Source organism: Vombatus ursinus, unplaced genomic scaffold, assembly GCF_900497805.2.
Source record: "Vombatus ursinus unplaced genomic scaffold, bare-nosed wombat genome assembly UNPS02014832.1, whole genome shotgun sequence".
NCBI lineage: Eukaryota > Metazoa > Chordata > Mammalia > Diprotodontia > Vombatidae > Vombatus > Vombatus ursinus.
In genome coordinates this window covers 61,792,135-61,814,549 of record NW_020954610.1, presented here as the reverse complement: position 1 = coordinate 61,814,549, position 22,415 = coordinate 61,792,135, and the positions used below count along the sequence as shown (strand labels likewise).

Sequence of the window (22,415 nt, the reverse complement as noted above, 5' to 3'; positions counted from 1 at the left end):
GGGAAGGGAGAGGGGGGGGAGGTTTGTTTCATTATCTGTTCTCTGGGATCATTACTTATTTTTAATTCATATTTTTGTATGCTTTTACTTATTTTTCCATTCACATTGTATATTATAATATTATATATATTATTCTGGTTCTGCTTATTTGACTGTAGCAGTTCATACAAATTTTTCATTTTTTTCTTTGAATTATTCATTTGTCATTTCTTGCTGCACAACAGTATTCCATTATATTCATATACCACGATTTGTTCAGTTATTCCCTAGTCAGTGGGTGCCCACTTTGTTTTCATTTCTTTGCTACCACAAAAGTGCTGCTATGAATATTTTGGTATATAATAGACCTTTCTGTTTTTGACCACTTTGGAATATATACCCAGTAGTGGGACTGGTAGGCCCGTGGGCATGAATACTTTAGTCACTTTTGTTTGCATAATTACAGATTATTTTCTTTTTCTTTTTCTTCTTTTTCTTCTTCTTTTTAGCAAACAGTATTTTAATTTTTCCAATTACATGTAAAGTTAGTTTTCAACATTCATTTTTTATAATATTTTGAGTTCCAAATTTTTCTCTCTTCCTTCCTCCCCTTCCCCCTTTCCTAAGATGGCTAACAATCTGATGTAGGTTATACATGTGCAGTCATACTAAACATATTTCCACATGAGTCTTAATGTGAAAGAAGAAACAGAACAAAAGGGAAAAACCAAGAACAGTTAAAATAGTACACTTTGATCAGCATTCAGATTCCGCAGTTCTTTCTCTGGATATAGCATTTTCTGTCATGAATCTTTAGGAACTGTCTTCGATTATTGTATTGCTGAGAAGAGCTTTACTGTGAACAATGTTTTCCTGGTTCTGCTCACTTCACTCAGCATCAGTTCATATTACAGATTATTTTCGAAAACAACTGGACCAATTGAATAGCTCCACCAACAAAGTATTACTGATTCTGTCTTTCTGTGATACCTCCAACATTTACTGTTATACATTTTTTTGTCATCTTTACTTATTTGCAGGATGTGAAGTAAAACCTCAGAATTGTTTTAATTTGTATTTCTCTTATTATTAGTGCTTTTGATGAACACGTTGCCTTGTCTTGAGACTGTCTGACTGGATATTTCCTTATCCTTACACCTATCTTGAAGTCCTTACCTATTCATTTCTCCCACTGGCTCCTGTTTGTAGACTGTGTTGGTGATTACATATCGAGAGCCTCCAAACCCTGAATATCAGGAATTCCAGCATCGTTTGCTGCTGAGGGCCCGGACTGACTTTGGTGTGGAGCTGGCCCCCTCCTTGGTAAGGAGCCCTTTCCTTCTCCGAGGATTCATCTATAGAGGTATAGAGGTATAGAGAAGCCCCTTCCTGACCCAGCCCACCCTCCCTACCTTCCATCTCTATTCACCTAATCCTAAATAAGAAGCCATCTTATCCATGGAGCCAGACTATGAATTCTTGCCATCCTGCTCTCCCTTCCACTAGGAGGTATTGCATGTTGGAAGTGGCTCCTGGATGCCACTAAGGGATTGACAAAAGAGACAAAGGATGAAAGGAAGTGGGGGAAAGACTGGGGAGGGGCGGAGAGGAGAAGAGGTGGTCTGTGGAAATATGGGGGTGAGTAGGGCTGAGGTTGCCATTCCCAGATGAACCTCATTGCTGGCTGCTTCTACGATGGGATCCTGCTATACGCCGAGGTCTTGAATGAAACACTGCAAGAGGGGGGGACCAGGGACGATGGACTGCGAATAGTGAAGAAGATGCAAGGGCGCAGATACCAGGGTAATCATAAAGAACTCACATTTATGTAGCACTGTGAAGTTTACAAAGTGCTTTTTTTCCTATGAGAGTAGATTCTAGGGTATTGGAGAGCAGGGAGCAAATAGTGGTACAGTGGAAACAACTAGCCCTGAGGATGAAGTTAGAAGATGGTAGTTGTCGCTTAATTACCTGTATGACATTGGGCAAACCACTTACCTTCTCTAGGGTTCATTCAGTTTCTGTGTCTCTAAAAGGAAGGGGTTGGAGAAGGTGGCCTCTAAGGTCCTTTTCAATGGTAAATCAAATGACATATTTGTAAGGCACTTGTTCCTGGCACATAGTAGACACTTATTAAAAAGCTCATTCCCTTCCCTTCTAAATTTCTGATGGCTTTTTTTTATTAGTACTGGAATTATTTCATTGTTATAGGGAACTCCCAGTAAGGAAACTCCTGACAATGCAGATCCAGATAGGCTCTTAAAGAGCTGGCTGGGATAGAGAGGTTAAGTGATTTGCCCAGGGTCACTCAGCAAGTATGTGTTCAGAGATCAGATTTGAACTCAGGATTTCCTGACTCTGAGGCTGTCTCTCTATCCACTACTGCAGGTTCCCTCTGAAGATTGTGGGGAGAGGGTAGATATCAAGATATCGGTGAGCAGGGGGCAAATAGAGTGGGAGGGGTTGATGGGAAGCAGAAGCATGGTAAGGAGAGAATTGATGAGAGAGGAATATGCAGACACAGAAGTAAGATGCAGGCAGGAGGACCCACAAAAAGAAGGCTATCAGGGTATCCATCTTTCTGTCCCATCTCAGGTGTGACAGGGCTGGTTGTAATGGACAAGAACAATGACCGTGAAACAGACTTTGTCCTTTGGGCCATGGGGGACTTGGACTCCGGGGACTTTCAGGTGAGGGGGGTATGCAGATTTGCTGTGTGTGTTAAGTCTAGTGTTCTTGAATCTGACCAGGAGGCAGCGTTGGAGTGACTCATGGTAGAGCCTTTTTCTTTTTGCATAGGTATAACTTGTGATACGAGTGGTGGTTGTGTTGGGGAGGTCATAAGGAAAGGAGGTGTTCTGTGTATGATAGAAGATGGGAAGCTGCTGTCCGTAATCCCTGCTCTCCCTTTTCCATGTAGCCTGCAGCCCATTACTCTGGAGCTGAGAAGCAGATTTGGTGGACTGGGCAGCCTATCCCCTGGGTGAAGGGGGCCCCTCCTTCTGATAATCCCCCTTGTGCCTTCGACTTGGATGACCCGTCCTGTGATAAAAGTGGGTGTGTGCAGGGGCTGGGGGCACAGCCTCCTCCTCTTCTCCCAAACAGCCCTCTCTTCCCCAAGTAACTGCCAAATCCTTGATTTGGGGATTGCCTCCTTCCAGCTGCCTTCTTTCCTAGCTTCATACCTCCCTTTGAACTATCCTTACCCTTCTTAAGGCATCTCCCTGCATACCTTGGACCCTTTCTTCCCTTCTCCTCAAGTGACCACATCCTCCTTCCCCCTACACAGCCCCTCTTTCGACTCTGGCCATTGTGGCTTTGGGCACAGGGATCACTTTCATAATGTTCGGTGTTTCCAGCTTCCTCATTTTCCGGTGAGTTCTTGGCCTTACACTGCCCTCTTCTCCTTCACTACATTGTCCCCAGCCCATCATCACTGTCATTAAAGCCTTAGGAGCAAATCCTAATTCTTAGACTGAGCCCAGGAAAGCATCCCAGGGGCAAACCCAGCACACTAAAATTGACCTCCTTTTCCTGCCTCCTCCCCATCTCATCTTTCCCATGATATGGCCTGTTTGGAAGTGGTATCCCTAGTGGGCATCTCTTGAACATCTTGGCATATCTACCAACCCAAGAATCAAGAATGTGTTTAGGATCTCTTGGGATTGGTGTCAGTATAGGCTCTTGCCTAGTCTTTGGGCTGATTTCCTGCCTCTGGGTTTAAAAAATATTGCATTCAGCTGTGAATAAAACCATGTAGAACACATACTTTTTAAAAGTTTTGGATTTTCTTTGGATACAGCCAGATGTGGTGGCTGCATTATTAAAATCTTTGATCTGCCCAGGTCAGGGTCCCTCCCTTGTCCCCTTACCCCAGTGTGGATCTGTGGTGTGGCCCTGGCCTGGGCGGCTTGAAGTGTGCTGTCCTTTTAGGAAGCTGATGCTGGAGAAGGAGCTGGCCAGCATGCTGTGGCGAATTAGATGGGAGGAACTGCAGTTTGGCAATTCTGAGCGCTATCACAAGGGCGCCGGCAGCAGACTCACGTTGTCCTTGGTGAGACTGCTGCAGGTTTGGGGCTTCCTCTCCCTCCTACTCTGATGTCTTATCTGTCCTCATTTGCATCCTCCTCTATTTCCTTCTGTTATCTTCCTAACTCTTCCCCCAAGGACAGCTCCAAGTCCATTCCCCAGCTCTTCACCCTCACTTGATAACTTTCTCTCAGTCTCCCCTCTAATAGATATTCCTCCTCCCCCACCCCCATTACTTTACTTTTCCTGGTTCCTCCCTGGCTCTGAGCTCTTTCTACCAGCCTTAGCATCCTGGCCTGTAATGATAGCCCCATGTACTGCAGCTACTGTCCAACCTTCCCTTCCCTCCTTCCCCCATGTCGCCCTTGGCCCCAGCGGGGATCCAGTTACGGCTCGCTCATGACGGCCCATGGGAAATACCAGATCTTTGCCAACACCGGTCACTTCAAGGTGAACAAACTTCTGCTCTCGGCCCTTGCCCTGTTCCCCATGTTCCCTTACCCTCCAGTCACCCTGTTTTTCATCCCCTTCTCTCCCTCAGCAATGTAATCCACTGGGCTCCTGACCCTTTCCCTCCTCCAGCACCCCAAGCCCCACAGATTCCTTCCTCTTGCTAGGGCCTTAATCCCTTTTCTCCATTCTACTCCTCCAGGGAAATGTTGTTGCTATCAAACATGTAAATAAGAAACGCATAGAGCTGACACGGCAGGTCCTGTTTGAGCTCAAACATGTAGGTCCTGGTCCTGGGATGGACCTGGGTTGGACAAAGGGGTAGAGGGAGGAGAATTGAAGAGAGGGAAGAAGCAGGTAAAGGGCTTAGGGATTTATGGAAGATTCAGAATTGGAGAAAGGCTTAGGGTACACAGGTAACTTTAGATACCTCTGTCCTCTTACTGTTCCCTTTCCTCCCAATCCCTCCAGATGAGGGATGTTCAGTTCAACCACCTGACCCGATTCATTGGTGCCTGTATAGACCCTCCCAACATCTGCATTGTCACAGAGTACTGTCCCCGAGGGAGCCTGCAGGTAAGAGAGTTAAGAGGAGCTTGGGATTGTGAGGCAGGCAATGAATGACTGGGGTGATATGGTGTCAGAATCAGGGCAGGCATACCCATTATCTTTGTCACTCCTAGGATATTCTAGAGAATGATAGCATCAACTTGGATTGGATGTTCCGTTATTCACTCATTAATGACCTTGTGAAGGTGAGTATTCCCTCTGCTTAGGGGATAAATAAAATTAATCTCTAGTGCTTTTTCTGTCGGGGAATGGAGAGGGATTAGTTGGAGCAGAATTTTTGTAGGTAAAGGAAAATAAATGGAGGGATGGTACAGTAGTCATCCCAAGGGTGTTACTTTTCACTCTTCTTGCCTTGCCATCACAGCCTTCCTTGTCCCTCTTCACCAGAGAGAGCCTGAGATGGAATTGTCAGGATGGTGATTAGGGGAGAACTGGGCATTGCTCACAATTCACTGGAACAGTTTAATGCTTGCTTGGGCCTGGATCTGCTTCCCAACTTTCTCTAGCTCTGAAAATGGCAAGTGAGCTGCTGCCATACCACTACCCTTATCCTAGAGGGGCACTTGAATCCCTTCCTTTTGACCTGTAAGTGTAACCTCCTTTCTGTTATTTCACAAGCAGAATCCTGAAGCTTTCCACCTTTTCTGGAAAAAGCACAAAAGGAAGAGTTTATAGAGCATGAGGTTCTGAATTGTCTAGGTATACTCAAAAATTGTGGTGTTGTGGCTGGCCTGGCTCCTGGAAATTTTTTGATGGATTTTCAGTTCATACCAAGGCTCTCTTTTTGCCCTAACTTGTCTAGATGGGGCTCCAACTCTCTTTGACTCTAGCTACGTGGGCCTTTCCTGTGGCTTAAGGCTGCCATAACTAACTTCTGGTTGCTTCCTTCCTTTACTATTTGCTAGAGTTTTCTCTTGCGTCTGGTTTCCGGAGCTATTCTTTCCAGGGTTTGATTTCTCCTTGGCTTGAGTGTAGATCCAATATCTTTCCTAATACATCTAAGTCTTCTAACATGACCAGCTAGGCTAGGCAGGCCATGAGAAAAGCACTAAATTTTAAGTTGAGATCTGAGTTCAAGTTCCAGAGTGGATAAGGTGTTACTTAACTTCTCGTTTCCTCATCTGTAAAATGGAGATAATCATACGCTTACTACTTTTAACCTTAAAGTGTTATATTAATGTGAGTCATTAGTAATTATAATTAGCATGTTCACGAGTCAATATTTACAGCTGGTACTAGTTCCTAGTCGCATCATCTCTTTTATGTGGCACCCAGGCACTGCTTGCCCAATAGTCATATAGTGAGGCTTGCCAAGCCCTTTTTGGGGCTGTTCACCTAGCTTTGGTGTCCACCTTCACCTACTTTTCACTTGTGGCTCTAAGAAGCTGGAGCATATGCACCAGCCACTGCCTGGTAAAACCTTCTAAGCAGACAGGCTAAACCAGGTTGAGGGTAACCAACAGTCCTCAAAGCTGTTGGTGAGTTAGGTGGGTGAATACCCCAAGCATGTGAAGTCGCCCCCCCCCCCCCGGCAGAATGGGCAGGTGAGCACAGTTTTTTGTTCCAAAGGCCATAAAGGTGGCTGTGGAGTGCTTAGAACTTGGTCAGATATCGGAGACACCAAGTTCATCCACTGAATCCTGAGCTATTGCCAGTTCATCCTGACTTTTGTCCTGCCACACTGGACTTTGATGACTGTGGAAGAAAGAGTGCAACTGTCTCACTTAAGTCCAGTTCATGCTCAAGTCAAGATATCACCCCATGATGTTACTGGTCCTCTTTAAAACAAAGGACAAACAATGGAGTCCTATAGTTTATATCATATTGTCCTGTCACTTTCATATACTTTACCAGGAGTTCTCCCACTTGGCTTCTGTTCTTTTAATCACCAGAAAGATGACTAATTTCTAATCCACAAATCACAGACTCCCCTTGACCCATCAGTTGATCTGGCTAATTACTGCTTGGGCACTGCTTTTGACTTTCAGCATAATTGATTCTCCCACTTAGGTGTAATCTGTTGGTGTTTCTCCAGAGAAGGGATAGTCTTCTAAAATCAGGTCTTTTAATTTTCATAGTACAAGATCCTTAAAACATACATTGGAAGTAATAGTTACTTCTACCAGGGAAAGGGGGTGGCATTTCATCACAGACCTCCCCTTTCTTTCTTGGCCCCAGTGACTTGGTTTGTATCCTGCAGGGCATGGCCTTTCTCCACAACAGCATCATTGCTTCCCACGGGAGCCTCAAATCCTCCAATTGTGTGGTAGATAGCCGGTTCGTGCTCAAGATCACTGACTATGGCCTGGCCAGCTTCCGGTCAGCCGCTGAACCGGATGACAGTCACGCGCTCTATGCCAGTGAGGCCCCACCATCCTAAAGCTACCTTCTTTTCATCTCCTCTGGTTCTGCTTGTCTCCATTTGGGTTAGGGTGGGATGAGAAGAATGGGTTGCTCCAAGATGGGACAGGGATATGGGGCTTTTTCCCATCTTGGGGCCTTGGTGAGTTGGAATGTTCTGGGTTTGAGTCGCTGTGAAGACCTGGGTGCTGTCCCACTTCATAGCTTAGATCAGCCCGTTTCTACTTTTCAGAGAAGTTGTGGACAGCTCCAGAGTTGTTGAATGGCAGCCACTTGCTGACTGTGGGCCTCCAGAAGGCTGATGTTTACAGCTTTGGGATCATTCTGCAGGAGATAGCACTTCGAAGTGGCCCTTTCTATGTAGAAGGCCTAGACCTCAGTCCCAAGGGTGAGTTCTCTCCTTGCCCCACCCCTTTTTTTGGGGAAGCAATCGGGGTTAAGTGACTTGCCCAGGGTCACATAGCTAGTCAGTGTCTGAGGCCAGATTTGAACTCAGGTCCTCCTGACTCCAGGGCCAGTGCTCTATCCACTGTGCCATCGAGCTGCCCCAACTCCTTGCCCTTTTCAATGGAAGGTGCTAGACCATGATTCCTAAGGTGAGCATTATAATTTTCTGGGTTCCCCCTCTTCACCTCCTTTTGCTCTCTACATCCCCAGAGATTATCCAAAAGGTCCGCAATGGTCAGCGGCCATACTTTCGGCCAAGTATTGACCGAGCACAGCTCAGTGAGGAGCTAGCTTTGCTGATGGAGAGATGCTGGGCCCAGGATCCAGCTGAGCGACCAGACTTTGGACAGATCAAGGGCTTCATCCGACGTTTCAACAAGTGAGAGGGCATCAGAGGCATATAGGGTTTCCCTGAGAGTGAGTGAAGCTGAGTCCTGGTTGCTTTGGAGGGGTTGAAGGACTTAAGTGGAGGCTCAAAGAGAGGTACAGGTTGTGTGTGTGTGGTAAGTGTTTTTTTGGGGGAAGTTCACCAAATAAAGCTCCCTTTCCTCCTATAGGGAAGGTGGTACCAGCATCCTAGACAACCTTCTGCTTCGAATGGAGCAGTATGCAAACAATCTGGAGAAGTTGGTAGAGGAGCGGACACAGGCATATTTGGAGGAGAAGCGCAAGGCTGAGGCACTCCTTTACCAGATTCTGCCACAGTGAGCTCTTTGAGAATCCCTCTTTCTCTCCTCCAACCCCTAGGGGCTCTTCTCTGTTATCTAAGACACCTACCTCAGGCCCCCCTTCCCAAGGGAACCTTCTACCTAGGATTCACCTTCCCCTTCCTGCTTGCTCCAGTAAGCTCCTTCCTCACCCCCACCAGTTACAGCTGTGCTTCTCCTAAGAGAGTAAGCTCTTTCAAGTCCTCTACATGCTCTCAAGCCCTGCTTCCAGTGGTAGCACCGTCTTTCTACTGCCACACAAAGATACACAGACACATTCATCCCTTCCCCCCCTTCCCAGCTCAGTGGCTGAGCAGCTGAAACGAGGGGAGACTGTACAGGCTGAGGCCTTTGACAATGTCACCATTTACTTCAGTGACATCGTGGGCTTCACAGCCCTTTCAGCAGAGAGCACCCCTATGCAGGTGAGAGACTTTGGTAAACCATAGGATAGAGGGGCTTTTGAGTCTCTGGAGAGGCTTGAGGTCTCTCTGGTGGGGACTTGGAATACTTGGACTTAAGGGAGTTTGGGAGCGGTATTAGGTTCCATTGATGTCAGGATTATATATCTTTGGGAGGGATTAGAGTACCTTGGGGTAAAGTCATAACCTTTGTGGAGGTCAGGAACTTGAATCTCAGAATCTCCCTATCCTACATCAGGTGGTGACACTCCTGAATGACCTATACACCTGCTTCGATGCCATCATTGACAACTTTGATGTGTACAAGGTGGGAACCAGGGTTAGCACCCCTCCCCCCAAACCAGGATCTGGTTTCCTGAAACCCTGAAACCAGGATTACCTGGGGCTTCTGAACCCCAGCCCCTGTGTTAAAATGTGGATCTGGGGACATACATACATACATACATACATACATACATACATATATACATATATATGTATTCCCAGGCCCCTAATTTGATTCTCTGGGAACTCACCACTACTGGGACTACTAGCTGCTCTAAGCCTGTCTTTTTAATTATTGGAAACTGTATAGGTCTTGGACTGATAAAGGAATTTAGGGAAAAGAACTGGTTGAGAATTTTTGAATAAAAAGTATTTTAAAATAAAATTTTCTATTCAAGTCCCTCTGTTGGCAGAAATTGAATTTCTATTCCATAGACCCTTACTGCAGCCTGAAACTCTGTGGCTGTGAGCAACTTTTTAAAATTCCTGGGTGTCCCTGCCTCACCTCTGTTGTCTGCCATAATGCCCTTGTCCACAAAAACTGCTAGGATTCTGCTGCTCTGTAATTTATTGTTTTACTCCATTTTCCATTTGCAGTTCCTAGCTGCAGATAGGACATGGTTATGTTGTTGTTATATGGTAGCTTCAAACTTATAGTCGAAGGGAAGGCAATTAATTTCTACTGTGTGAGAACTTTTCAGTTCCTCAGTCTGGGTCTCAAACATTAAAGACCAGATGAGTAAAACTATATCTGGTCCTTAGTCTCTTTGTCACCCCTGTCCCTCTTCCTCCTATCCTTTCCTCTGTCTCTCTCTCTGTCCCCTTTGCCCCCCTCTATCTGCCATCTTAGGCCAAACACACAAATGGAAATGCCTGTGTTTCCTTGGCACTGACCATCTGACCTTGATATTTTCCTTTATAGGTGGAGACTATTGGTGATGCCTACATGGTTGTATCTGGTCTCCCCGGGCGTAATGGTCAGCGCCATGCCCCTGAGATTGCCCGTATGGCCCTGGCACTATTGGATGCTGTTGCTTCCTTCCGAATTCGGCATCGGCCTCATGATCAGCTACGACTGCGAATTGGTGTACATACTGGTAAGATTAGCTCTGGCTCCTGACCCCTGTCCCCAAATGGCTATAGGATCTCTCCAACTTGCCCTTCCCTATAGGGCCAGTCTGTGCTGGAGTTGTTGGCTTAAAAATGCCCCGATATTGCCTGTTTGGTGACACAGTGAACACTGCCTCACGTATGGAGTCCAATGGTCAAGGTGAGATTTATCCCCCAGATCTTCTTTGCCCTTGAGACAGTTATGAAATGCTCTTATCACCCTACAGGGCTCTTCAATGTAAGACTTCTTCACTTCCTCCCACCCCCTACTGTTTTGTCTCAAGTGGGTGGGAGGAGATGAGGGAGGGACCCACAGTTTCATTTCTTCCCCTTCCCATCCCCAACCTTGGTCAGCCCTTCTCTGACCTTTCTTGGCTTCTTAGCCTTGAAGATCCATGTCTCATCCACAACAAAGGATGCCCTGGATGAATTTGGCTGCTTTCAGCTGGAGCTTAGAGGAGATGTAGAGATGAAGGTAATTGGGGGCTGGGTGGTATTGGGAGGAAAGGGGATGAAGGGGTTGGTAATGGGGTGAGGAGAAAGGGGATAAATGGGTACCTGTAAAGTGGGGAGAGGGGAAGAAGAGGACTGGAGCTAATAGAACAAAGCACTGATGTGGGTGGGGTTGGGGGGGGTGCTTTGATTTTCTACCATCCCAGGGAAAGGGAAAGATGCGGACATACTGGCTCTTGGGAGAGCGAAAAGTACCATCTGGACTGCTGTGACCCGAAATGCCTTCCTCCCCCTCTTCTGCCAGCCCCCAAGGATCTGTGGCCATGATCTTTATTATTCACTAGCCATATGGGACACTATCACAGAGCACCGTGTGTGCACTTACTATTTGCCCTGGGGCATCTGACTCTGGGGCTTGTACATATTCTCCCACCCTTGTAAATATCTGTATCTAAACCAGAATATTTTGGTCAAATACAAAATTACAAAACCAGCCATGGATTCACAATCATAAATGAAACCCCTAAGAAAAGGGGTGAGCAAGGTCATGGCACCTCTCCCTCCTTTATCCAATTAGGCAGTCTCAGGACAAGGAATAATACCCATTTGTATGATTTATTTCCTTTATCCCATTATCCAATCTGCATTTCTCCTACCATTTCCCCTTCAAAGTCGAGGGTAGTTCTCAGGGCTGTAGGGTAAGGGCTGGTCCATGGACAGAGGAACAGGTGTTGAGAAACTACAGTTTTTTCGAAATGGGGTATCATATGTCCGAATATTGCTGACACCCTGAAAAATTCTCCAAGTTAGGATAAGACCTCTTCCCACCAGCCTACCCAACCACGTTTCTGTTCACCACCTCTCTCCAAACTTCAGCAACATGATCTGCCTGCCCCTACCTCCCCCAGGAAGGTAACACACCGGAAGCTTTGATGCCTTTTGTAGCCAATAGGTCTCTGGCTGCTCCTGCAGACTGTGAGGCTGTATGGGGAAAAGGAGTTGAGAGTCCATGGGGATGGGGGAAGGAGTATTTAATCTCCCCTAATTTTCTTGTGTGACCTTTCCTTCCCTTGCCTTCCCAAAGGGTTCAGAAAATAGCCCAAAAGTCTCCTCCCACCAATCTATTGAGGACCTTCTTTACTGGAAGGTGATGTTCTCACCTTGGTGGGAGGTGGTGGCCCAGGTCGATCCAGCTCCCTCTGATAATCATGGTGTGTTACAGACTCATAATTGGAATACTTTGGTGGACTCAACTCCTGGTCCACTTCCTTCCTGCATAATCCCGGAGTTAAGGGACATTTCCCCCCCTTATCCCCACCTTGTCTCTCCTCACCCAATTCCTCCCCAACTCCTTCCCCCCCCCCATCTATCCCTCACCGGATCTGGTGGTGCAGAAGCAGCTCCAACATGGCTTCTCTCTTCCCTAGGGGAAGGATGGACAGGAGGGGAGGCACGGGTCAGTGGGTACCAGACCAAGGTGTGAGGGATGGGGAGGAGCAACTTGCCTTTCAGTTGCATACTTCATTATCGCCCTCTGCTACCCCTTCCTAAGGTTTTGTCTCGTTAGCCTTCGTGTGTACCTCGGAGGGCTTTCCGAGGATTCCCTGGGTGCTGGTAGGAATCCTTCTGGGTGGTCCTGAAGGCCCGGGGGGAGGCTAGCTCTAGGGTCAGCAGTCCCAAGTGTCCGTGTCGGTAGCGGAAACCTTCGCTTTCCTCATGATTTAGGACCCGGTCCAGCTCGTTGGTGGCTCTCTGTGGGACCCAAAGCTCACAGTGACTCCAAAGCCCCCCCACGGATCCCCGTGGGTGGGCAGAGCCCCCGCCCCCGCCCCCGCACTACCTCTTCCACCCAGTTATGGATGAGGCACTGGCCCCGCGGCAGCAGTTCCCGGGGCGCCCGGGACTCCGGGACCCAGGGCAGCCCCGGGGCGCCGGGCTCGGGGACTTGCAGTGCCTTCCAGGGGCGCTGCTCCTGGACGTTAGGCTCCCAGTAGCAGCAGTGCATGGGGGGCAGGCGGGGCTGCGCTAGGAAGCCGCCGCAAACCCGCGCCGGTTCCACTGCGAAGCTGGAGTCGGCGCTGCCCTCTGGGCCCTTCTGGGACGAGACCATTGGCTCTTCTCCCGTGAACGCCGAGGCCTCAGCGGGAGCCTTGCCCTGGGCCGCCGAGGTCGTTAGCGGGGGTCCCTTCCGTTCAACCGCCTCGGCATCCTCCCCGCCCTCCGTCTTCCCCGGCATGTTAGCGGGTCGCCATGGAGACGTCCGGCGACCTCGCGAGACTTGGCCGGCCGAGGCTCCGAACGCCCGTCCCAGACCGCGGGCCTCGGGGGCGCTCACGGGCGCGGCTCCGGCCGGAGACCAGGCTGCAGCCGGGACGCGGAGGGAAGCAAGCCCCGCTAGTGCCGGGGAACGTCTTCTCTATCCTATTGCAGCAGGGGCCTCCTTCCCAGAGACCAGCCCCTAGTCTCCCATCTGTCACCACGTAGGACAGCATCGACAGTCGATGCTGCCCCGTTCGGCGGGCTGAACTTGCCTTTGGTACTGGCTAGGGTGTGCCAGACAGTTGGTAGAACCGTTCAGCAAACACTACATGCAGGAAACTGACACTGTTGAATGTCAAAATAGGAACTTACGGGAGTCCCTGAAGATCAGTGATGATCAGTGATACGTAAGAAAGGTTATTCTGGTAGGAGCATAGCATTAGAGGACGGAGTTTGCAGGCCCGAAACTGCTGCTCTGGTCCAGGTGGGTGGTAACAATGGCCTGGATTAGAGTGGTGGCAGTGGGAAGGGGGATGGATATAAAATGTTGACCAGTTCGGTCTCCAGTACCATGGACCCTCACTAGCATCTTGCTCTAGTTTTAGGCATAGCATACTAAAGCATGCAGAGGTCACCCAGCAGGCTCTCATCTTAGCTCTGTGTCCCTGCAACTGCTCTCCACAAAACTGAAACTCCACTAACTCTTGGAGGTTTTTTTTTTCCTTCATGCTTTGGTTTCAAGTCTATGGCCTAGGTAGACTCAGATTTTTTTTTGCTACCATTATGCTGTCAGAACAATATCTTCTGACTGGCTCAGCATTTGATCCTTGTTGTCTGGGTAGTTCTGTGCCTATGATGTATTCATGCCAAGACTAAACATTTGCTAAGCATCTGTACGTAAGGTGCCTGGGCCACTCCAGGGACAGCTCAGCCCCCTCACTTCACAGCTGGCACTGACATTAGATAGCTTCACAAGGGAATATAGTCTTTCCTACACACGTGAGATGTAAAATGCTATTATGGTTGTGAATCTCTTTCTCTGTTGCTTCTTAAGTAAAATATCCTTTGTGTTCTCCAGTTTTTATAATGGCTAATATCTACTGGGAAATAGGATACAGATGGAGAGAAATCCAAAAGTACATACTCAGTGCCAAGTCTTACAGAATAGCTTTTCAGTGGATTGAAAAATGCAATTCATCACCTGTGTTCCAGCCCCACCTTAGCTGTTCATGTCCTTTCTCCCCAGAAAGAAGTGTAAACCTTCCTCTTTTCTATTATTTCTAGTGAGATATGCCTTTTGACAATCTCACAGGGCACTTGCTTGTGAAGAAAATCTTTTGTAAACCATAAGGTACTACAGAAAAGTGAATTATCATCTTAATATAGAAAAGTCTGGTATGCTGGCTTCTGTCAGTGATCCTGTTCCTTCAGTCAAGGAATGTAAACAAAGAATATTTCCCCCACTAGGTCAGAGGTAACATGGAGTAGAATGGGTGCCAAACTTGGAGTCAAAGGACCTGAGTTCAAATCCCATTTCAGACTTACTTTCTGTGTAACCCTTGGTTAATCATTGTCAACCTCAGTTTCCTTATCTGTAAAATGGAGATATTATAGCACCCACTTTACAGGGTTGTGAGGATCAAATGAAATAATGTAAGGTGTTCTGTAAGCTTTAAAGCATGACATAAATGTGAGCTACTATTACCACTACATGTGTGATTCTGAACAAGTCTCAATCTCTGGGCCTCAGTTTCCTCATTTATAAAATGAAGGGTTGAACCTAGATTACCTCTAATGTTCCTTCCAGCTCTTAACTCTATGATTCTTCCCTTCAACCCAAGCATACTCCATCATAGATCCCAGGTATCCCTTGGGCATTTGGTGAGATAGTCACTGATAGAAATTGGGATAAAAATGATCTACCTTCCGGTGCTCTACTTTCCCTATCTCCAAAGTGTGGGTGAGAGAAGCTTTGTTCAAATGGCTGAAGGTAGACATGGAATCAGAAGTCAAGGCTCACCAGGTTTATTAACAATCACAGATTCCCACAACCCCTCATCCTGTTCAGCGTCAGCCTGGTGGCCACTGAAGTTGTCGGCCCCCGAGTATGTGCAGGTGCAGGTGATACACAGTCTGGGCTCCCAGCTTCCCATCGTTGATCACTAAAATTGGTTGGGGTTAGGGACATTAGGTACATAGGTACTGGGGGCCACAGGTTAGAGAGTCTGGGTCAAGGGGAGCAATGAAAGGGTTAGGATTAGCACTGAGAGGTGATACGGGTGGGGTAGGTGTGGGCTAGTGATTAGACATCTTAAAGGTTTGGAGGTCAGGACTTGGATCACTCACCTAACCGGTATCCATCTCCTAGACCCTCAGCTTTTGCTGTCTGTGCAGCCACAAGTAGTAGGTGGCCCAGGAGCTGGGACAGGGTAATCAAAATGGAAGAAAGAGTTAGGGCCAGCGCTCCTTGGTCTGTAGTTAATAATCAAGCAGCTCTTGGCCCAAACCCTGCCCCTCCTAGTTTTTCCTCCTGACCCCATACTCTCCAACACCTGTTTGTCCTGCTCTTCAGCCTGGCTGATCCGAGGAATAGGCTTCTTGGGAATGACTAGAAGATGCACTGGGGCCTGAGGGGCCACATCTCGGAAGACAAGACACTGGGGAGTAGAGGAAGGATATATCAAATAGACTGTAATTGCAAAATGAAGTGTTGTGTGTGTGTGTGTGTATGTGGAGTAACGAGGTGATGGAGATTCTGTGAAGGTGGCTACAGGGCTAAGTGGCATCCTACCTGTTGGTCTTCATAAAGGATGTCAGCAGGAATGCTTTTGTCAATGATCCGGGAGAAGATGGTAGGGGCTGCTCCTCCAGGGGCTGCTTGCTGGGCTTTAAGTACTTCTTCCCCACCAGAGACCCCTGAAGCTTCTCGGACCTGAGAGAGGGTCACAGATTGACCCTGGGTCAGTTAATCATTCAACAAGCATGTACTGACTCCATTTCTATCCCCAACTCCCCTGTGTGTAGCCCTATGTCAGCAGCACTGTAAAGAAGAGGAAAAACTGTGCAGTTATAACTCAGTACAATTAACGGTGCAAATTATAAAATATTGTAGGATTCTGGAGAATCACATGGGCAAGGGTAGTGAATAAAAGGCTTACTAGGGATGAGATAAGTTGGGCGGTGAAAGTGGACTTAAGTAGAGAGGAATGGGGATGGAAGTGGGGGGAAAGGCACCAGTTACATTATTTCATCATCGTTATAAATTTGGTAAAATTCGAGCCAGATAGCTTGGGCAAAGCCCCTCTAACCCACTTTAGGCAAATCCCTAGGCACCAGGCATCTTGATAGGTGGCTGAAATACCCTCAGCCCTTGAGAATTATGGAACTTGAGTAGTAATTTGCTAGAGGTTTCATCTAAAAGTTACTGTACTTTCCAAAGGACCGATCATATCTCCTATCCAGGCTTCACTCCATCCTTAACAGGTTCTGACTGACTGACCAGGCTGTCCACAGGGTTTGATTGCATTCACTAAGATACTGCAGATAAACACACCTGGAAAGGTTAAGACAAAAGGCACTAAATATCCAAATATTTAATATATATCAGAAGGTCTCCTTCTGAAAAGTGATTTAATATCCATTGACATCTACACGATATCTGTTCCTAACTAGCTAGGTAAACAAGTCACCTAGATTCTTTGAGCCTGTTTTCTCATCTATAAATGGGGATAAATGAAATAAATACGCATTTAAGGGCCAAGAACTGAGGTTACAAATAGAAAAAGCAGACAGCCCCTGTTCTCAAGGAATTCACACTCTAATGGGGGAAGACAACATATGCAGGAGAGTTTGGCTTCAGGGCAGATGGCAAGGCCAGGGAATCCTTCTTTAGGATACCTGAGGTTTCTACCCCACCCTCAGGAAGTGGGGAGTGGGCGTATAGGTTAGAGTGGAGAGGACATGCAGAGTTCCACGGGGAAGGATAGCGTTTCTGGAAAAGAAAAGGGGAAGTTTTATTGGCAGAAAGGTTAATAAGAGACTGTCAAGGGGAGGAGAAAGTTGGGTCCCCAGATAGGGATGACACTCAAACTACTTACCTCATAGAAAATGAATTCAAAAGCACTTTGTAAAGCACTATATACACGTGAGAGTTAGTAAATCAGACTGCTTTGTCTAGCCAGCCAGCTCACCACTTATTTATTTGTAACAATAAACTAACAGACAAATCATCTCAACTCAAATCTTTGACCAGGCTTGTACAGCCTTCGGCCTGCACCATGCCAAAGGATTTCCTCTATGTACAAAGGATATTCTTCTACATTTTCTTCTACATTTTTCTCGGGCCACCCAAAATCTTTTGGCATGCAGCAAGCAGGTTGTACAGTCCTGTCTTAGACAATGTCAGGGGAAAGTCTAAGCAGTTCAGAATCATTCTAATGTAAAATGTTCAGGGCTTTCAATTTGTTTAAAAATTTATGTAGGGGCAAATAGGTGGCGCAGTGGATAGAACACTGGCCTGGAGTCAGGAGGACTTGAGTTCAAATTTGCATTGAAACAAGTTGTCTGTGGACAGCAGGAACTGACTCAAGCCCTTATGTAAGCACTTCTGAAGGATGGATACTAGCAATCGTCAGGGACGGTCTCTCCGAAACATAGTGACCCTCCCTTCCTCCCTTCTATAAAAGACAGGAGTTAAGGAACTGTGCAGAGTAACCCTCTATCATCTCTCTTGGTACTTACTAGCCATGTGACTTTGGGCAAGTCACTTAACCCTGATGGCCTCTCCCAGAAAAAAAAATCCACATACAAGGCTTATTTGGGGAACAATAAATAGATTAGCCTGGCTAGGACTGAGGGGAGGTGGTGCATGTAGGAAGGCAAAAAGGTTGATAAGGTTGGTTAAGGGAAGATATGTCCAGATTGTGGTAGATCTTGAATTCCAAGATGTTTGTCATACCTAAAATGACACCACTGATATTTTTAATAAGCCTGATTTTATAGTTCTTGAGCACTGATATGGTACTTTGATATAAAATATTAAAACATCATTCTGTTTGTTCTATCAGGTCAACTTGTGGGTGAACCAAAATACCATTCTGAATGAGGGATAACTGTTTTGTCCCCTAGCTTCAGACCAGGATTTCTGACTGCCTAATAGATTTCTCTACACTTCTGTCCTACCAGTACTTAGGTTCAATGTATTCCAATCCAAATGATCACTTTGCTCCCAAACTATTTCCCGTCATCTTCAATTTCATCCAAGGCTCAAAACTGCACCCTCTTGGCATTTTCTCTTTCCCTCACTAACATACTTAATCAGTTATCAAGTAGCTCCTAAATACTCTGGATTTATCTTCAGTAGCATCTTTTAAAACTATCCCCTTTGTTTTATTCCCACTAAAACTACTTTAAGGCCTAATTACCTACACTTGTATGAGTCCCCTAATCAGTCTTTCAACTTCAAGTCACAACCTCCTCAAATCCACTGACAAGTTTATTTTCATAATGCACAGGTCTGATTGTACCACTGTCTACTCAAAAGTCTTAATGGCTCCCTCAACTACTGAACACAGCCCAAAGTTCTTAGGCTGCTATATACGCATAATGTGGGAACAAGCTAACTTCCCAGCCTTATCTGCCTCTGAGACTCCCATTCCATATTCTATGCTTCAAATCAGACTACTCAACAAATATATCCTGTGCATACCACCTCTGCATCTATGCTCACACAATTTCCTATGCCAGAATGAACTTTCCATTTCTGCTTACTGAAATACCAATCATCCTTCAAGGTTCAGCTCAAATGTTAAGCCCCTTCCCCTAAGCCAAAAATATTTCTTTCTTCCCTTGGATGAATGCTGACAGGAGCTTGTGTTTATGTAATTGTTCTACTCCATTTTATACTTCAATTATTTTGTCCTATCTTCCTATTAGGCTATCAGCTCCTTGAGAGGAGGAATGTCTTATTTATCTTTGAGTTTCCTTCAGTCCAGAGCCCTTTGCTTAGTTTATAGTAGGTATTTAGTAAATATTTATTAAACTTTTGTGTTCAGTAGTATATCTAATTACTTTCATCACAGAGGATAAAGTTCATCTCAGTTCTTCCATGTGCCCCAGGCAACAATTATTTCCCAACGGTAGAATGGAGCAATCCTTTCCTGTGGCCATTTTTCATTTTCTGTTTTCACTGGGCTCCCAATGGGCCGCATTGAAACAAGTTGTCTGTGGACAGCAGGAACTGACTCAAGCCCTTATGTAAGCACTTCTGAAGGATGGATACTAGCAATCGTCAGGGACAGTCTCTCCGAAACATAGGTCTTCCTCCCTTCTATAAAAGATAGGAGTTAAGGAACTTCGCTGAGTAATCCTCTCTCATCTCTCTCCATGGGTCTATTACAGCTCTGAATCAAAAATCAGAGAATTGGATAGCATTTCTGAGATAATCCAAACTTCATTTTTCTTTTGTGTGTTTTATATTAAGTTTAACAGCTTAGTTTTTTAAAATGTTGTACTTAGAAAAAACAATAAAATTAATTTGTATCCCCTTCAGCACCCTCCCCTTAGAAGTCCTTACTGGGTATAAACAAGAAACTAACAAGAGGCTACAAATTTGGGATAGTTCACACGTTAGAAAAAATTCACTTTAAAGTTTGTTGGAGATAACAGACTGTAGAGGTTCAGCAAATAAATACTTCTTGAACTGCATACATGGAAAAAATCAACCCTCAGAAACTTGTCATTTGTTATGGTTTATTATAGGCAGGGTAGTATCATGGGAAATGTACTAGATGGAAAAGACTGGTTGGGTATTCACGGGTGAATCATTTAACTATTCTGAATGTTTTCACATCTGTAAAATGGGAATGATAATTCTTGCTCTATCATTCTCAAAAAATTGTATTGAGGAATTAATTAAATGTAAAGCAGGTTTGTAGCTGTAAATTTGCTCTATCATTCTCAAAAAATTGTACTGAGGAATTGATTAAATGTAAAGCAGGTTTGTAGCAGTAAATTGCTATGTAAATGTAAACTATTAATGTTATTACTCATAGGCATGACCCAATACAATATCCGGTCTAACTAATCTTTTTATCTCCAGTGCCTGCTGATAGTGGGCCCTAATGAATGCTTAGTGGATTAAGTTGCCTTTTTTTTTTAAAAGAAAAGACTGTGCATAACACATTAATTTGGTGATTATGAATAAAAAAATGAAAAAGTTAACTGACGAGTATTTGAATTCACAAAATTCTTTGTAAGTTCCTATTTTCTGTCTAGAAGATAATTAAATCTGTGACCTGTTAATTGTATACCAGTATACTATAAAGTGAAGAGGCCTGGCTCTAGCCTTGAAATTTCTTACTTAACCATGTGACCTTGAGCTGTACAAAGAACATTTATTAATCATTCCTTCTAGCTTTAGTTCTATGATCCCACAAAGATAATAATGCCCCCTCTCCACTCCCCTCTTATATTCTTGTGGGGCGTGGAGAGGAAGAGAAGATACAAAGTGAACACTGATGACATAATACGAAGTAATTTTAAGAGGCAGAGAACACTAAGTAGGGGAGGGAATCAGGAAAAGCCTTCATGAGGAGAACAGCAGTAATAGCTGGCTCGTGTATAGCGCTTTAAGATTTGCAAAGCGCTTTACATGTTCTCTCAGGTGGCACCTGGCCTTTTGAAAAAGACTAGGGATTACATGAAGTGGCGAGCTTATTCCAGTCATACAGGGCGACCCACGCAAAAGCACCGAGATAGGAGACGGCCCTCCACGCGTGGGCAACAACTAGCAAGCTAAGCTGGCACAAATAGGCCACCAAGGTCGGCGACAGCCAGCTGCTTAGCCGGGAGGCGCCGAGGTCCCGAGTCGGGCCTCGTGGGGCAGAGGGGCGTAGGAAGGCGCGGATAAGCCCGAGGCTCGCGCAGCTCAAGCCGGGGAGAGAAGGGGCGCCGGGGGAGTCCGGCCCAAAGGCAGGTGGCGTACCTCACAGCCCCTCCTCACCTGCAGCCGCGCGGCAGCCCCCGTCACACGTCGCGTCACTCGAAGGGCAGCTAAGGCCAGTGCAGCCGCCATAGCAGCGGCGGAGCCACGGCCGGTTCGAAGCGCCTCCGGACCCGGCACCGGAAGCGAAATAAACCTTTCCTTCCATTGGTTGCTCTACTAGCCTGTCTGCGGATCATTTAATTTCATTGGCTCTGTCTCTAGGACCCATTGCTCCGCCCCCAGGAGCTGTACAGTATCTTTGCTTTCCATTGGCTCCGTCGCAGGGTGGGGCGGAACTTTAAACCCCTTAGGGTCTGTTACCTTTCACACCATTAAGTGGCTTATTAGGGGCAGGGTAGGAACTGTTAAGAGGGGGCGGGTCTTTCAGCCCCGTAAGGTTCTGCTATTGGGAGGAGTAGATCTTTTACCCCATTGGCTCTCCTGAAGTACGAAAGAGGACCGAGGGAGGGAGAGAGACAGAGAGACCGAGACAAAGAGATACAGAGGGCGAGAGGCGGAGAGAAAGGAGAACTCGCTGCTTATTGGCTAGCTTCTTCCCCGCCCCATCCTCATTGGATGTTAACCCCCTCGAGCCGGTATCTTTGGGATGGGACTTACCTTCTCGGAGCTTCTACTGCTTGTTTTCATGCCGGCTAGGAGCAGACCAGGCGGCCGTGAATATCCCATTTTTTAGACCGACACATACACTGAAGGAGACTGAAATTGTTTTTATTTTTTTAAATTAATTTATTTTAATTTATCAGCAGTCACTTCCATAAGCTTTTGAGTTTTCAATTTTTTTCCCTCTTCCTCCCCACCATCCTCCCCAAGACAGCGCACAATATGATACAGGTTCTACATACACATTCCTATTAAACATATTTTCACATTAGTGATGTTGTAAAGAAGAATTAGAACCAATAGGAGGAACCACAAGAAAGAAAAAACAAAACAAAACTGAAGAAAAAAAGAGCAAATAGTATGCTTTGATCTGCATTTAAACTCCATAGTTCTTTCTTTGGATGTGGAGAGTATTTTCCATCATGAGACCTTTGGAGATGTCTTAGGTCGTTGTATTGCTGAGAAGGGCTAAGTCTATCAAAGTTAGTCATTGCACAATGTGGCTGTTACTGTGTACAAGGTTCTCCTGGTTCTGCTCACTTCACTCTGCATCAGACCATACAAGTCTTTCCAGGTTTTTCTGAAGTCTGCCTGCTCATCATTTCTTGTAGCACAATAGTATTCCATTACATTCATATACCACAACTTGTTCAGCCATTCCTCAATTGATGAGCATCCTCTCAATTTCCAATTCTTTGCCACCACAGAAAGAGCTGCTACAAATACTTTTGTACGGGTGGGTCCTTTTCCCACTTGTAT

At 46.0% G+C, this 22,415-nt stretch overlaps 3 protein-coding genes across 5 annotated transcripts in view; 1 reads left to right on the top strand and 2 right to left on the bottom strand.

The window, feature by feature from the left end:
- NPR2 (natriuretic peptide receptor 2) overlaps positions 1 to 11,285 on the top strand; it is an 18,816-nt gene extending 7,531 nt beyond the window's left edge. Inside the window, exons 4-23 of one of the 2 annotated variants that reach the window (XM_027839609.1) lie at positions 1,189 to 1,302; positions 1,647 to 1,782; positions 2,575 to 2,669; positions 2,900 to 3,032; positions 3,269 to 3,353; positions 3,913 to 4,033; positions 4,384 to 4,458; positions 4,661 to 4,738; positions 4,930 to 5,034; positions 5,142 to 5,213; positions 7,229 to 7,388; positions 7,622 to 7,777; positions 8,047 to 8,215; positions 8,394 to 8,540; positions 8,845 to 8,968; positions 9,204 to 9,272; positions 10,152 to 10,326; positions 10,401 to 10,499; positions 10,723 to 10,814; positions 10,999 to 11,285. In XM_027839609.1, the coding sequence (XP_027695410.1) occupies positions 1,189 to 1,302; positions 1,647 to 1,782; positions 2,575 to 2,669; positions 2,900 to 3,032; positions 3,269 to 3,353; positions 3,913 to 4,033; positions 4,384 to 4,458; positions 4,661 to 4,738; positions 4,930 to 5,034; positions 5,142 to 5,213; positions 7,229 to 7,388; positions 7,622 to 7,777; positions 8,047 to 8,215; positions 8,394 to 8,540; positions 8,845 to 8,968; positions 9,204 to 9,272; positions 10,152 to 10,326; positions 10,401 to 10,499; positions 10,723 to 10,814; positions 10,999 to 11,064 (2,271 nt within the window). In that variant the 3' untranslated portion in view covers positions 11,065 to 11,285. Of the gene's footprint in view, positions 1 to 1,188; positions 1,303 to 1,646; positions 1,783 to 2,574; positions 2,670 to 2,899; positions 3,033 to 3,268; positions 3,354 to 3,912; positions 4,034 to 4,383; positions 4,459 to 4,660; positions 4,739 to 4,929; positions 5,035 to 5,141; positions 5,214 to 7,228; positions 7,389 to 7,621; positions 7,778 to 8,046; positions 8,216 to 8,393; positions 8,541 to 8,844; positions 8,969 to 9,203; positions 9,273 to 10,151; positions 10,327 to 10,400; positions 10,500 to 10,722; positions 10,815 to 10,998 lie in introns of those variants that run through there. The other variant, XR_003567082.1, reaches the window with a different exon arrangement.
- Positions 11,286 to 11,388: 103 nt separating this feature from the next.
- SPAG8 (sperm associated antigen 8) lies at positions 11,389 to 13,028 on the bottom strand. Its single transcript, XM_027839562.1, has 6 exons — positions 12,633 to 13,028; positions 12,373 to 12,544; positions 12,170 to 12,215; positions 11,953 to 12,064; positions 11,714 to 11,773; positions 11,389 to 11,581 (listed from the first exon to the last, which is right to left on the bottom strand). Exons 1-6 carry the CDS (start codon positions 13,026 to 13,028, stop codon positions 11,459 to 11,461), a joined length of 909 nt encoding a protein of 302 aa, XP_027695363.1. The 3' UTR covers positions 11,389 to 11,458.
- Positions 13,029 to 15,053: 2,025 nt separating this feature from the next.
- Positions 15,054 to 21,159, bottom strand: HINT2 (histidine triad nucleotide binding protein 2). 2 transcript variants are annotated; one of them, XM_027839065.1, is made up of 5 exons: positions 21,054 to 21,159; positions 15,843 to 15,983; positions 15,604 to 15,708; positions 15,398 to 15,470; positions 15,054 to 15,213 (listed from the first exon to the last, which is right to left on the bottom strand). In XM_027839065.1, the coding sequence occupies exons 1-5, from the start codon at positions 21,123 to 21,125 to the stop codon at positions 15,122 to 15,124; spliced, it is 483 nt and encodes a 160-aa protein (XP_027694866.1). In that variant the 5' UTR covers positions 21,126 to 21,159; the 3' UTR covers positions 15,054 to 15,121. The 2 variants fall into 2 exon arrangements, with proteins under 2 accessions (XP_027694866.1, XP_027694865.1); XM_027839064.1 differs by having other exon boundaries at positions 21,036 to 21,140.
- Between the last annotated feature and the right edge of the window lie 1,256 nt (positions 21,160 to 22,415).

Excerpts from the sequence above, each read along its gene's own strand:
- SPAG8 (XM_027839562.1), bottom strand. The coding sequence starts at position 13,028 with ATGCCGGGGAAGACGGAGGGCGGGGAGGATGCCGAGGCGGTTGAACGG. Across the intron at positions 12,545-12,632 it reads TCCATAACTGGGTGGAAGAG|AGAGCCACCAACGAGCTGGA; the intron begins GTAGTGCGGGGG and ends TGGGTCCCACAG. Across the intron at positions 12,216-12,372 it reads TCCTCGGAAAGCCCTCCGAG|GGAAGAGAGAAGCCATGTTG; the intron begins GTACACACGAAG and ends TCCTTCCCCTAG.
- HINT2 (XM_027839064.1), bottom strand. The coding sequence starts at position 21,125 with ATGGCGGCTGCACTGGCCTTAGCTGCCCTTCGAGTGACGCGACGTGTG. Across the intron at positions 15,984-21,035 it reads AGGTGAGGAGGGGCTGTGAG|GTCCGAGAAGCTTCAGGGGT; the intron begins GTACGCCACCTG and ends ACCCTCTCTCAG. Across the intron at positions 15,471-15,603 it reads CTGAAGAGCAGGACAAACAG|CTCCTGGGCCACCTACTACT; the intron begins GTGTTGGAGAGT and ends ACCCTGTCCCAG.